Source organism: Lagenorhynchus albirostris, chromosome 11 (assembly GCF_949774975.1).
Source record: "Lagenorhynchus albirostris chromosome 11, mLagAlb1.1, whole genome shotgun sequence".
Classification (NCBI taxonomy): domain Eukaryota; kingdom Metazoa; phylum Chordata; class Mammalia; order Artiodactyla; family Delphinidae; genus Lagenorhynchus; species Lagenorhynchus albirostris.
In genome coordinates this window covers 3,556,229-3,571,877 of record NC_083105.1, presented here as the reverse complement: position 1 = coordinate 3,571,877, position 15,649 = coordinate 3,556,229, and the positions used below count along the sequence as shown (strand labels likewise).

The 15,649-nt window shown below is 56.0% G+C and overlaps 1 protein-coding gene across 1 annotated transcript in view; it reads right to left on the bottom strand.

Annotated features, from left to right (window-relative positions):
• Positions 1-15,649, bottom strand: part of CERK (ceramide kinase) — a 51,041-nt gene that overhangs the window by 26,123 nt on the left and 9,269 nt on the right. The window contains exon 3 of the mRNA XM_060165537.1: positions 72-185. Within this exon, the coding sequence (XP_060021520.1) occupies positions 72-185 (114 nt within the window). The remainder of the gene's footprint in view (positions 1-71; positions 186-15,649) is intronic.

Sequence of the window (15,649 nt, the reverse complement as noted above, 5' to 3'; positions counted from 1 at the left end):
ACAATTGACAAAAAAAGTTCCCTTTCATGTAACCTGCATGGAATTACTGAGGAACATTCAGGCCACGTTACCTGTGAAAGCATAAGGCTTTTCCATTTTCTGCCATTTTCCACTGGTGTAGTGTTTCCCATTAATGTCCGTTTCTTCAACGGTGATGATCTCAGAAATAGGCACAGAGCAGGCATCTGTAAAAACACCACATTCTCACGTCAAGAGGGTTCACGGAATTCACGTGAACACAAGGAACGCCACTCCAAAGTGCTGGGAAACATTCTGCTTTAAAATTCATCAGACATCCAGGAAGAGGACAAGTTATACGTAATTTTAAAATTCAGAGCTAAATAAGTTTGGGAAACTCTATGTCATCAGAAGATGGGATGTCTTATCCACAGTCACCAAATGGAGGCTGTGAATTTTCCAGGCCAGCTCCTGTATTAAATTTGGGGAAAGATGTTCAAGACCCAGTGCCCGTGTTCAGTCTGGCTCAGAAATCAAGTGGGAAGGACGCACATAACAGACCCAGGCCCACAGAGTGTGCAGGTGAGTCAGGGCCACAGCAAGGCAGGGCGGGTAGGGGGCGGGGAGGGGGCTCTAGAAAGGCCTGGTGGGTCCAGCCACCCACTAGGATGCAGGAGGAGAAAGGGGAGACTTGGGTGGACGTAGGGATGACAGCACAGGACAACCTCTACCATGGGAAACCCAGTCATAACTGCGGGCCTGCAGATGCCACCAGGTAAGGCCTCCAGGTAAGGCTGGACACACCAACAGCTGTGGGAAACGTGAGGTGACAGCTTGTAACGGCAAGTGGGGCCCAGAAAGAACCCTCCGAGGCCAGCACAGGAACTGGGAGGCGGAGAAGTTGGAAGACAAGCCCCCCGTGTGGACAGCCTGCGTCCTCAAAGCCCACTGGTGACGGCGGGTGGGAGTCACCATCTGCCTTTATGCAGACGAGCACGGCAGCTCCTGGTTTGGCCCCAGGCTGGCTGTGAAACCTGCAGTCTAGCTCTCCCCACCTTCCGCTACATTCAGCTCACCCTAAGCTTCATCTGCTGCTCGGGTGAGAAGAAAAACAAAACTAGGTAAGGGGGATATGCTATTTTATACGCGCACTGCTGTTGCACGTAACAGATGTGGTGATACACGATTATTCTCTCGAAAAAGGCACAGAGATCCATGGGGACGTGAAAACATCAACGCTATCTGCATCCCTAGTCGACTGAGGAATGACACCAACAGAAGCCTGGGGTCTGGCTGGAGGCCGTCCTGGGGGAGTCTGTGCCTGGGGCGGGGACCGCCTCCATCGGCCGCTCCGTCTGCTGGGCCAGGAACTCAGCCTGAACTTCACGACAACACACAGGGCTCGCCGTGTCAAAGTGGGAGGGGTTTTGGAAGCTACCCGATCAGGGTGAGAGGCGTCCAGCACGAGACAGGTTCCTTGCGGCCCCCCTCGCCCACTGACCCCGAGGCCACGTTCCTTTGCACCCTGCCGTGTGTCCCTTCACGTCTGCAGGTCAGTGTCACACCCTGTTCTGCAAAACCCTTACGTCTAGCTAGGAGGCATCGGGAATCAGAGAGTTCCTGAAAAGCTATGGACGACTCACAGGGTAGCCGCAGAAAGGGGCTATGAACGAGCAGTCTCTGGTCTTGTGGATTTAGTTTGACTGGAAGAATCAGTCACAGGCCACAGTGGAGGCCACCGGCTGTCCCCTAAGGCGAGAGCGACACTGTCGCCCCCGGTCAACCTACCCACGCTGGTACAGAGAGGCTTCCCAGCACGGCCGTGCACGTTGTGTGAACACACCAGGTACAAATTATAAATTCACGGATGTATAAATAGATGTTCTTAGAGGAGCATCTTGCACAGAGTTGACGGTGGGCACTTGGGGGTCACTTTCGTTTTCTGCATAGTGTTAGCATTTCTCTCCCTTTGCTTTCATTTTGCATAATCCTGCACCTCATATGGGATCAGATAAAAAGTCAGAGTCTCCTGTAAAAGATCATGTGATGAGAGGGGACGCGGCAGAGTTACTTCCAGACTAAACTGAACCTGGCCGGTGGCCAAATCGATCCCGGCAACGCATGCGGACAGAACTCACTGGCAGACGAAGGGGCCCAGAGCACGGCTGGCCGCCTCGCCCCACAGCCTGGCCGCCCCACCTGATTCGGGCCAGTCTCTGCACACAGAAGGCACGTCCCTTGCTGACTCCCCGCTGCCCAAGCTGCTCCCGCCGCCCTCTGGAGTAGCCCTCGCGATGGGCACCCTCCTCGGGGCCACTGGGCTGGCTGTGGGTGGCCCCGTCGGAGGGTCAGTGCCCAAGGCTCACGGGCGTCCCCTCTCTCTTTGTAAAGTAACAACCCAACAACCCCTTTGAAGCAAACTTCCGAGCAAAATGTTCTGGGGTAGGCGGGGACCTCTGAAGCAGAGGAGGGCTCGAAAGCCGCCCGACGCCCTGGGAGCCTCCCTGGCCCGGGCCCCCCAGTCTGCACCTCTCTGCAGTGGGCCGGCCCATCACGTAGGGTTTGAGCAGCGCGCCCAGGCTCCAGCCACTGATGCCGGCGCCTCCCCTCCCAACATGCTAGACGTTGGCCAACGTCTCCCGAAGGCAGGGGCGCCGACTGAGAGCCACCAGCTTGCGCCCACAGGGTTCGCGCGAACCCTTAGCAACGCTTCTCTACACAGAGAGCGGGGGGCAAACTGAGCCCAGGCCTGGGGCCACAGGGGACAGGCGGACACCTGTCCTGTTGACCCTGACCACGCCCGCGTCACAGAGCCCCAGGAGTGCACCTGGCCAGTCACGTCCACGTCCCACAGGTGCCTCACACCCAAGCGTCTACATCTAAACCCATCTCTTCTACTCCCCCACCCCCCCTCCTGCATCCCCCAGCCCAGTGAAGGGTGCTCTGTCCACAGGCTCGCGTGCCCAGCAAGCCAGGCTCCTCTCCAACTCGGGCGGCTGCCAGCCGTCCTGCTGGGGTTCATTCCCCCAAGGAGCCACAGACAAGTGTGAATGTGGCTCTGCTCTGCCTGGACCGTTCAGTGTCCACCCACTGCCACTGAGCACGCGGGATAATTCAACACCCCAGGCTGGGAACGCGGTTACCCGTGCCCTTCCGCCCCTGCCCCCCTTCCACCCCTGCTCACCTTCCTGGCAAAGCCGGCGGGGAAGGGGGTGGCTACCTCCTTGCAGGGGCCGCTGCCCCCCACTTGATCTCATTCTAACTCCCACGCCTACACCTGCCCTGATCAAACAAGTCTTTGTTTTAACTGCTGGATAATAAACCCCACATACATACGCATGCCGACAACAGGACTTGGAGATTTTCAACCAAAGTCCAGCCAAACTATAAGCCGCCCTGCAGGAGCGTCACAACCTCACGGGCAGCATTTATAAGATCCTCTCTGCTACGCTAAATTACTAAACCAAAGTGACTTTTTCTGGGTGATTTTTTTAACATTCCTGAGATGAAAAAGGGAGTCCACCTGGGGCAGTGGCCACCCCGGGGACAAACGGAGCACTGGGCACCCCCACGGCAGATCCCCGACCAGGAGCCAGCCCTCCATCCTCTCTGGGACTGAGCCAGGGGAAGAGGACTGGGGCTCCCTCCGCCTCCCTTCACGCTGGGGTGAGATCACACGAGAGGCAGAAGACTCCCGAGGCCCCCCAAGCCAGGCAGGAGCCCCCAGCCCGAGCTCCAGGTTTCAGGCGCCGCTCGGATTCAGTGACCCTCCCAGGCTGGCAGTGCCCACTCTGCGTCACAGAGGGTCTCCACCCACTGTGGGATCCCCAAGGTTCAAGAGAACAATGGAACACACCAAGCGTCCTAAGTGCCACCGTTACCGAACCAGGCTCGTCCTGCCAGACACGCAGCAAGCCAAACGCGGACACGCCGAGGTCAGCGGCAGACAAAGGTTTACCTCCAAGGCAGCCGCGCGAGGAGGCAGGAGAACGAGCTTCGGGTGCGCCTCCCCGAAGGCCAGGGGCTGGGGTATCTTTGGGACAAAGCAGCAGGGCACCCGGGGCGGGGGGAGCGTGGGGGAAGGTGATGGGGTAAAGGTGTGTCATCGTGTGCAGGCATAACGAGGCCACCGGCCTCTGCACAGTCAGAAACGGGGCGCTGAGCGCCACCTGAGGGTGAAGTTCGCGGCCCTGTGATGTTAAAAGGGCAGCAAGCAGACACAGACGCAGCCCAGCTGGAGGGTCGGTGCACCTGTCTAGTCTCAGCCAGGTCAGCTGGAGCCAGACAGAGCTGATTCCAAGTTTCAGAAAACAAGTCGGGCAAACCTCTTACTATTTACGCTCTGTACTGCTTGGAGGACGTGCAAGTCTGAAAACGACCTTAATCAGTGGAGGCAGGTGCAATGGATCTGACGCAGAACCCACGGCTGCAGCAGCTGACATCCCCACTGCCTGCCTGCCTGCCAACACAGACTCCCTCCCTCTCTGACTGCACGCCCCGTGGGGCTTCTCTCCCGGCTCTGCGTGTGTGTATCCGTGTGTATCTGTGTGTATCCGTGTGTATCTGTGTGCGTATCTGTGTGTATCTGTGTGTGTATAGCTGTGTGTGTGTGTATCTGTGTGTGTATCCATGTGCGTGTGTATGTGTGTATCTATGTGTATCTGTGTGTGTGTGTGTGTATCCGTGTGTGTGCGTGTCCGTGTGTGTGTGTGGCTGGGGAAGGCAGGGGCCGAGCACACCCTGTGCCACAGCTTGGTCCTGGCAGAGCAGCCCTCTGGGTTCTTCAGGACACACTGTGGCTTCAGCTGGTCCCACCCCTCCAGCTCTGACCGGCATCTCCTAACTCTTCCCCAGGCCCCCTCGCCTGGACTCACTGCCCACCCTTGTGTACCAGCTGTGATGGAGGGCTCCACGGAACCACCAAGAAAACCAACCCACCGCAAGATGGCTTGGACGTAACTTCCACAAAAATATTCTCCTGTCTTCTCAAACTGGTTACTCCAAGAATTTGTTGCCACACCTCTGAGCACATAAGTCACCAAAGAGTTTTAATCACAGGCAGCACGGTCCCCACAGGGTATGCAGTTTACAAGTGCATCCCGGGGACACACTGACCCAGTGCCACGAGGCAGCAGCTCACGCTGGTATTTGGAAAGGATGCTTACGAATGTGAGGGGCAAGCTGACGAGGCTCTGAGAACTTGTGTCCCGTCACCGTCTGAAGGGTCTTGAACACTTAAAAGAGAAAATCTCATCATGCGAGCAAACAAAACGTGCGCTGTGCCGCCTTCCAGGTGCCCAGCAGGCAGCGCCAGGCACGCTCCCCACACACCTTCCCCAGGTCCTCTCGAGTGGGCAGCAGGCTCTGTGCTGGGTGCACACCACAGGGACGCTGAAAACATCCATCCCGGGTGTGCTCTGTTCTCGTTCTAATGTGGTTTCAGTTACTACTGGTCTTGAAGACTCAATGTGGAATCCAACAGAAACAAACTGTTTTATTACCCTCTACAGACATTACAAATTTTGAGAAACAAAAGGCAATGCTGGTCATAAAACAAAGAACTAAAGAGATACTATGTATTAATGACAAGGCTACCCTTCCATGGAGCACCGTGTATTACCGCCATGATAAAAGTATTAAAAAGAAAAGGAAGTACAGAAAAAGAACCATTTGTGTCCAAAGAGTTAAAATGCAGTAATGTGGTCTTCCGGGAGACGGAAGACGGTGAGTGTGTTTGTAGTGAAGAGGACGCAGGGAAAACACAGCCGCAGGACAAAAACACACATTGTTCACTAGAAGTGCTTTCTTCCTTCTCTCCTTCCCTAATTGGAATATTAAATTGCATTTGGTACAATATTAAAGTTTAGGATATGTGTGATTAAAGTATAGTTTAGGAGAGTTTAAGTTTAAAATTGAAATTTTAAGTAGCACCAGCTTTTGCAATGTTATAAAAACTGAGCAGATTCGAAATAAAGACAAATATAGAAGAGGCAATCTTTTGATAAAATTAGGAAAAAAACATAAAATTTGAATACTTATTTGATATTTTTATTTTATACTATTAAACATCTTATAAACCCAATCTCCAGCTATGACGCTCATTTTGGTCATTTTATTCACTGATAACAATAAATTCTACAACTTACCTGACACATTCCAAAGAAGTAAAGCATTTATAAGACTTTACTGGAATGTATGGTCACAAATAACTTGCTTGGGATGTAAAGTAAGCATGTTGTAACCACACACTCACTCGGGGACCCCCTCTGTCCCTCAGTCAAGCCGCCAGCTCCCAGCCTTGCTCCCTTTTCTGGGAACGGTCTGTCTATACACCAGGTACCCCGTGCCCACACACACGCCACACACACACACACCCAGATGCACACATGCCAGATACACACACACAGCCAGATGCACACACACACCCAGATGCACACACATACACAGATGCACACACGCCAGATACACACACGCCACACACACACACACAGATGCACACACACACGCCAGATACACACACACACAGATGCACACACGCCAGATACACACACACAGCCAGATACACACACGCCACACACACACACGCCACACACACACACCCAGACACACACACACACCCAGATGCACACACGCCAGATACACATACACAGCCAGATACACACACACACGCCAGATACACACACGCCACACACACACACACACACCCAGATGCACACACGCCAGATACACACAGATACACACACACACACAGATACACACACACCCAGATGCACACACACAGCCAGATGCACACACACCAGATACACACACACACGCCAGATACACACACGCCACACACACACACGCCACACACATACACACACACACCCAGATACACACACACACACAGATGCACACACACACACCACATACACACACACCAGAGATACACACACACAGATACACACAGATACACACACATGCCAGATACACACACACAGCCAGATACACACACACCCAGGTACACACACAGACACCACATACACGCCAGAGATACACACACACACAGAGATACACACACAGATACACACACACACGCCACATACACACACACAGCCAGATACACACACACACCCAGATGCACACATGCCAGAGATACACACACACACCCAGATACACCCCCCCAGATACACACACACACCCAGATACACACACACACACCACATACACACACGCCAGATACACCCCCCCAGATACACACACACACCCAGATACACACACACACACCACATACACACACGCCAGATACACACACCACATACACACACACCAGATACACACACACACACACACACACGGCCACCTGACTGGCCCGGGACTTTCTGCTTCCCAGCCGAAACCCCGTCACCTCGGGGAGGCCTCCAGGTCCCCCCCTCACCAGTGTGTCAGCCTGGCCTGCAGTCACTTTTCTGCCCCCTACTAGGTGGCATCTCCCTGAGGGTGGTCTTACTTGTTCCATTCAGAGCTGTGTGTGTCCCCACCGGTCACCTCCCACAGGGCCTGGCCAACCCGAGTCCAGCTCTGGTCTCCACGTGTCACGCTTTGTCACATGAGTACGCCGGCTTTACGGCGGGCATAATAATAGTAACAGTGATGATAATAATTGCCGCTTGTGAGGCCCACTTCGTGCTAAATGTAGACGCTCGTGATCCTCACACACAACCCAGAAGGTAAATACGACCCTCGCTGGACAGACGGACTCACAGAAGACGTTCCAGATCCTCATTCTACGGAAGCCTGGAGGTCAAAGAACTCGTCCAAGCCACCGGCAGGGCCAGGACTCGCTGCTGGCAAATCTGTCAAAAAACGTTTCCCGTCAGGCAGAGGTTCAAGAGAGCCTGCCAAACCCGAACACCAAGGGGGGACCGAGGCAGGGGCGCGTCCTCTGCACCCACAACCAAGGGCCCCCCTCAACTCCAGCGTGCACGACGGGCAACCAAGTGTGGACGCTGACAGCCACAGACCCACTCGGAAATTGGCGAAGAAAAAGACATTTCTTTCCAAAAAACAAACAATAACCAAGCAGCCATGTAGGGCAAACGGTTGGAATATCTTTAATTTTGAAGGACTTAAGCTTTCACTTACAAGAATATCCTTATCAATAGTATATCAGGATAGGTCATTTTACTAGGTTTTGCACAGTTTATAAAACCACGCTCTAAATAATTTTGATTTCTCCTAAGAATGCGGCTCAGGTGAGTTGGAACTGCCGACTGGATGACTAAGGCCAACCCCCTCTTCTTTCACTTTCAGGTCCTGTGGCCAAACTTGAATGTGCCTCTCTCTGTGTTTCAGTTCAGTTTCAGCATTAATTTTTCTAATAATAAAGCAATCTATTTTAAGGGCCATTACCACCGGTTCAAATATAATTGTCACAAACTCAAAAAAAAAAAAAGTTCTCATGCAGTAGAATCCTTTCCAAAAATGGACTGAAATTTGGTAACCAAACCTGGGCTGGAAGTTTCAAGGCTTTTGCTGACAAGAGATGCGATTCTTCTGTGCTCCCCTCCCCAAGGAGTGCGACTGTGCCTCGTGTGACAGGCAGTTACCCTCCCACAAGGGTGGTGACCGAAGGGCCACCGTGTTCCAGAGAAACCACCGTGTTCCAGAAATGCCCGCGGGACAGGGCGCCCACGCTGCAGGCCCGCAGCTCTCCCGGGACAGCTAAGGACTCCGGCCGCTGTCACCACCGTTCTCGGTTCTGTTCTAGGCTTTTCAGTGCTCACTGTGACCCACGAATGCTGAGTGTGCTTCACGGCTGTGACTCGGGGGGAGAAAAGTCCCTGCTGTCTGTCAATCTGCTTATCTTACAAGTTCCTGGACAGCCGAGCGCACAGTGGCCTCTGTTCCCCCAGGAGACCGACCGCCCGTGTGTCAGCGCACACGTACCCCGTGCTGGTGGTGAGGTGGCCAGGGTCCCACGGACATCGAGGAGGCCAAGGGCGACCAGAGCAAAGACAAGTTCACAGTCAAGGGCACTACTCCGCTCCCAGGACACGTCATCCACGTGAGAGGGATCACACGGGACAGGACAGGGCAGGTCCCCACGGAGCACCTGATGCATCGTGTCACAGCCTGAGACGCACGTCCACGGGAACTAGACGGCGATGAGGCCAGAGAGAAAAGCCAGGGTGCTGGCAGCCACGCAGCCCCACCCCGGGGCACCAGCACTGGGGCCCATTCCCCGAGAAAGAGCCCGAGGGTCTGAGGTCACACTGCCCAACCCCCTGAGTCATTACGCAGGTGAAACGCGCCTCCCGGCAGCTCAGCCGCCCGAACACGTGGGGCAGGAGCAGAGCGCTCCCGGGTGAGAGCTCACTGTGGAAAGGAAGACCAGGGAGCCCTGCTGCCCTCAGCTCACCACCTCGCAGAGTCCAGAAACACCGCGCAGAAAACAAATTCACTGGACCGTGGTCACCGTGCTCACACTGCCCCGCCATCCCCGCCTGCCCCATCCACGCCAGCGTGCCGCTCTCATCTGCTAAACGACACCATCACGGCCGGTGGGCAAAGCTGGGCTGCGACCTTCCAGACCCGACCCACAGATCCACGTCAGGGCTGAAGGCAGACGCTGCCCTTTCCCGAGGCGCCCTCGGCAGCGAGCGCGACACACCTTCTCCAAGGCCCTGTGGGGCGGGGGCCCTCCCTCCACTCATCAATACCTGCTCCGGTTTGACAATGAGAGTCCGGAGAGCAGGCCGGCGCCACGAGAGACCCCACACGCCCGAGTCACATCACAATCACTTAGTGACCACACGGCCACACTGTCCCGGCACTTGGGGGAGCGGCGTCCCAGGCCCAGCAGACGACAGGTTTTGGATGTGATCGGGGAGGAGGGGAGGGGTCACGGGTGGAGGTCCCCTTGGGAGGCAGCGGGGGGCCCACAGGCCCGGCTGGTTTCAGAGGCACCCGCGCGCCAGCTACCACTCCCCGCGGACAGAACCCCACGGCCCGCTGGGGCAGGTCGCTGACGCCCCTGCTGGACAAACGAGCGAGCAAAGGCACCGAGGTGGGGGGCCCTGCTGGTCGCCGACGAGCCAGGACAGATGCCAGCGGGCGGGGCTTGTGCCTGGCTGGGTGAGCCGCCCCTGCGCCCGCTGCCTCCCCACTCAGCGGCCTCCCCTGGGCGCCTCCACGTGAGGCCTTAGGTGAGAGGATCTTCGGGGCTGGATTATGTGATATCACCGCCACCCGCGATACCAATTCAGAACAGGAGAAGGCCACAAGGAGAGGGACAGACTTAAGTGGCTTCACAAGAAGGGAAGAATTTGGATTTCCAACGAGAGAGAGGCATTTGGAGGACTAAACCTATAGATCGGTTTTCCATCTCTCTTCAAGCATTACACATTTTCTCCTACAGCATAAATGTCACAAAGTACTTCTCCTCTCCGAGACGTGTGCCCGAGACCTCGCCACCAAGACAACAAACCACGGTCTCGAGCACCTGCCACCTGCCACGGCCCGTGACGGCAGGTCCACACCTGCCCCAAATCCCGCGGGGGCGACGGAGGGGAGCACGGGGACTGACAGGCGGACGCTGGGTAAGCACCCTCCCCCTCTGCATGTCCACACGCCCCACTAGACATTTCTAGAACAGTTTTCCAATTTCAGTCAAAACAGGCAAATCTTGAAGGTAGCTACTTCTCGGGTACCCTACCCAACCCAGGCAACCCCCAATGGCTTTCCTCATATAGAAAAAAATCTGTCTTCTAACTCCACAGAAATGGGAAATTCGTCCGGCAGCTTGACGTTTCAAGATCGTGTTCTCGAAGCTCCACAAGGCGCCCCCGACCACCTGGAGGCCACAGTCCTGATCACAGCACACGGGCGACATCGCTCAGGGATACGCCTGAAGCTTGGATATTTTGGTGTGAAATCTCCTGATTTAAAACGTTGACTACAATTTGAAAAGGAAAAGAAAACCTCACTGGACAAGTCAAAAAATATCCGTGGACCAAATCTGGGCCAAATTTAGCCCAAGCGCGACCCGTCAGCAGCCCCCTACAGACACCCCCCGCTACAGACGATCTGTAGTTACGCTGACCCTGCGGATCCCAAGTGAAACTGTATCACCCATCATGGCTCTCATTCTACCCAGTCTAGCCTGACACACACAAAAAGTTTAAGTAAAATTAGATTCCTATCACTTTGGAAACAAAGTTGGAAACAAACCAACATAGCTCCTCGTCGATTTTTTACGAGCTCTGTAAGGCTGCGTGGCTGCCACTCCAGGGTTATCTGTCTAGAAGAAGAATGGCAAGTCCTACAGACTTATCAACAGCAGGTCACGTTTCTATTAGAACAATAATTGTTTCCACTGAATGATCTAGGTTAAAAATTAAATTTCCATTTGTAACTATTTCTTATTGGGTTTTTGTCTGTTGGTTTTGTTTCTGGCCACACCACACAGCATGCAGGATGTCAGTTCCCCGACCAGGGATCTAACCCGTGCCCCCTGCAGTGGAATCGCAGACTCTCAACCACTGGACAGCCAGAGAAGTCCCTTACTGGTTTATTTCAGTAACACAAGAATTTCAAACAAAACTGTAAGTCTATCCTAGTTACTTTAGCCCCAAAGTTCCCGATGCTCAGATGAGGTGCTGGTCAATTATAATTTACTTGATCCAGTACAATGTGACCTTTGACCCTTGTCTGCACACCCACAGTGGCCAGCACGTCACCAGGACACCAGCCTGGGAGGGAACCTGGTGTGCGTGTCCCATGTGCTGCAGGGGCCCTGACCGTCTGTCCACCACTGCAGCTCGGGCAGCTACCCGGGGATGCTCACAGGAGGAACCCGCCTCCCCAGCAGCCCCCTACCTTTTCATCTCTTCTGACCCGAAGTCGAGCCTGGCTCACAGGCCCACCTTTCCTCACTCCGGCCTGACAGCAGTCCCCACTGTTGACCAGAAGGGCCGACAGTGGATCCAGAGGAGAGGCCAAGGCTGGAACCGGGCCCTGGCGCTTCCCAGCTGTGTGACCTTGGGCAAATGCCTGGCATCTCTGTGCTGAGTTACCTTCTCTGTAAAATGGGGACACGTGAGAATGAAAGGATCCTCACCTAAAGTGCTGAGAAGAGGGCCTGGTGCCTGGCCGCACCCACGTGTGTTGGCTGTTCTTAGCGCACTCCAGGGCAGGGGGCAGGTAACATCTCTTACTATGACTCGGGTGCACGGGGCTAAGTGTCCTGAGAGGTAATCCTGTCCGGGACACTCTATCCTCTTAGGCTCAAGAAACTCCAGAAGGTGGCGAGTGCCAGGTGGCAATGCTCACCAGCCAGGGACTGTACAGGCCTAGGAGGGAAGCATGGGATCTACAGAAAAGGGCAGCTGAGGGCGTTCAGATAAGGGACCCGGGATCAGAGGAAGAGGGAGGGCACCAGGCACTTTTCTTAGGAAAAGCGGCCGGACCAGTTTAGCCATTTATAGTCAGGTTTACAGGGGGAAGCAGCGGGCTGGGGGGGGGGCTGGCAGGGCAGGCCAGGGGCCCACCTGGAGCCCCACGGGCTCTCTGTGGGCTCAATCAGTGTCCAGCTCAGTTGAGTCTATTTTTAAACCCTTCTAGATCATTCCAGGCACAAAATCTTTGGCATCTTTAGGTCCTAAAATATTTCAAGATGTACTTTTCTCTTAGAAGATATTCAATTATCAGGTATATCGTGGTTTATGCTAAACCCTAACACACGTGAGTCACCAAGGCTCATGAGTAAACATTAAAAAGCCCAGGCACTGCGCCCGAAGCTGCCCCACCAGGCCCCACTCACGTGCTCAGCACTGCTACGGGCCCACCTAGCTTCAGACAGGGAGGCGGTGCCGGGACAAAAACCCCGCCCTCTGGCAGGTAACGGTCGGATGTGGGGAGGCCTCTGAGAAACAACGAGGTTGATATACGTGTTTTATCAACTTATCCAGAGTCATAAATGCTATGGAAAAGGCAGTGGAGCAGGTCCACGGGGCTGGGGGCTGCAGGGGGATGGGATGCCTCACGGACAAAGGCTGATGGCAACCTAGGAGCTGGGCAAAGGCCCTGGGGCACGAGCATCCCTGCGGAGCTTCAGGACAGGCAGAGGCCAGTGGGGCTGGAGCAGAGGCAGCTAAGTACCACGGAGGCGGAGGCGGTGCCGGAGCCCAGGAGGGCCGCAGGCCAGGCAGCCCCAGGCAGGGAGCAGCGGCTCCGGAGGCTCACCGCCTTGGACTCTCATCTAAGATGCCCCACGGCTCCTGGCGCCCCTGCTGAGCTGTCAGCTGAGGCACAGACAGTACAAGGAGTCAGGAGCGCGTGTTTCCGTGGACCCAGACCTCTGAGGCAGCACCGCTTCCGGCAAATGAGCCCAAAGCCCTGGCCCTCGGACCCCTTCCACGGAACATTCTCTATCAGGCCTCCCAGGGCCCTTGGGTACCAGGGCAGACCCGCTGCAGGCCTGGCACCGTCCACCCAGGCCCCCAAGACGCCACGCAGACCTGGGCCAAGGGGTCCCCGGGAAGGAGGGAGCCGGGCGTGCTCTGGATGGAGGCCTGGGAATCAGCGGCTCGGCGGATCGGGTGCGGTCTGATGTCCACTGGTTTCCTGAGAAAGGCTGCACAAGGCGTGTGGCCAGAGAGGGAGACGAGACGCGGGGACTGCTGGGGCCACAGGCTGGCGGGCAGGGCGGGCGGCCCGTTTCCACCCAGGAGCCGCTGCTCACACACAGGCACACGTGCACATGCTCCTGCGGTCTCTCACATGCACCTGTGCACACACTCACACACGTGCACCTTCCCTTTGAATGGGGCGTGGAGACAGGATGCAGACATCACACTGCTGACAGTTCGCTGTCGTCCCCACCTGAAGAAATGTCATCAACACCGTCCGGAAAGATGAGGCATCACCGTGTCCTCCTGCCCCCAAACCCATAAACCAGAGCAGCTCCCGCCCGTCCTGAAACAGTCCTGCCTAAGAGGGACTTGCTACCACCTTTGTCGCACTGTGGCCTTTGACCCTGGCCACTGCAGGGAGAGCCCAGCAGTCCTGGAGCACCAGCGGCCTAGCGACCTGGCCAAGCGTCCGGCTCCAGGTGGCCCCTGGCCCTGCCGCCCTCAGGGTTCTGCTCCATCGGCACCTGTGACAGGACCGGGCCTGGCCTTTCAGGAAACGCCTCTGGCACCCCTGCTCGGGACAGGGCTCTCCTCGGGTCCCCAGGCCGTAGGTTCAGGGGACAGGTTGCACTGACCCTGGACCTGCGGACCGTATACCGTGGAGCCAACTCGGGCACAACTGCATTTCCACACACAGGAAACAGCCCCCGACTCCCACTTGCACAGCCACAGGCTCCTCCGACCACGTGCTACTCTGTGCAAGCATCAGCCTAGTGACCAGGGGCCCGTGTGGCGGCCCCGCCCTCGGCCGCTGGGGGCTGCAGCCAGACTGATTCCTGCTCCAAGAACCCTGCTCTCCCCCCACCTGCCTGCCAGGAAAGGCAGTGGGCGCTGCAGAAACGAAGCCGGCATCCACGTCCTTGCAGGGGGCGTACCCCAGGATCTCAGCGTCCGAGCTCTGGAGCAGCCCCCCACCTGCCCAGACTGCTGTCTCTGAAATGGGGACAACACCAGGGTGGCTCCAGGGGCTATGGGGAGGATTACTCGAGGCGGCAAGCACAGCACTACCGGCACGAGAAAGTCAGCCGAGACAGACACAGTTCCGACCAGGATGAAGCAGGCGCCCGACCGCCTATCCCTCCTCTGATGGTGACCAAGAGGTCTGGACAAGATGGGAGGGAGACAGTTAACTGAAGGCGCCAAAAGCAAAGAGCAGCGGGCCAGTGGCCGGAGCAGCACCCACGCAGAAGGAGCAGCGCCCGGCAGTCTTCCAGAGCCTTCCTTTCCTCTCCAGCCCCAGCTCTGAGCCAAGCGCAGCCTGAGGGCTAGAACAGCTCGCTGGATGCAGACAGCGAACACCCACCCCTCTGTCCAGAGGAGCCAGAGCGTGGCCAGCAGGGCTGGGAAGGGCGTCCTGGCCCTGCCCGTGAACTGCCACGCGCCGGGCTCCAGGAACAGAGGAGCCCTGGGAGCCGCACTGCCCAGTGCGCCAGCTCCCCGGCCCCGGGCTCACCCCCGAGTGACAAACACCAGGGTGGCCCCCCCAGCGTGAAAAAGGCCCTGAGAGCTGGACTCACGTGGAAACCCCTCCCACAACGCGAGACCGACTTGCCGTCTGTGTACAACCAGGCTGAGCGCCTGCCTAAGAAAATTCTCCAAAGGACTTTGACGGGACCCAGAGCCTTACAAAGGAATATGAAAAATGTCCAGGGTACAAAATTAATCAGTACACCAAGAACCAGAAAACGCTGACATGCCCAAGGGAAAGACAGTCCACAGACGCCCAGCCTGAGATGACCCAGATGTCGGAGGCATCAGACAAAAACTTTAACGTGGTCGGTGTAACCGTGCTCGGTGAGGTACAGCTGAACATTCTTAAAATGAACGGAAAGATGACAGAAGTTCCCAGGAGAGAAAAATAAACCATTAGAAGGAACCAAATGGAAGCTTTAAAACTGAAAGTACAGCATCTGAAATAAAACACCCACTAGCCGGGCTCAGTAGCGGAGTGTGGGGGACAGAGGGAAGCCAGTGAAGCTGGACAGGTCAGTAGGAATAATCTGTTCTGAATAACAGAG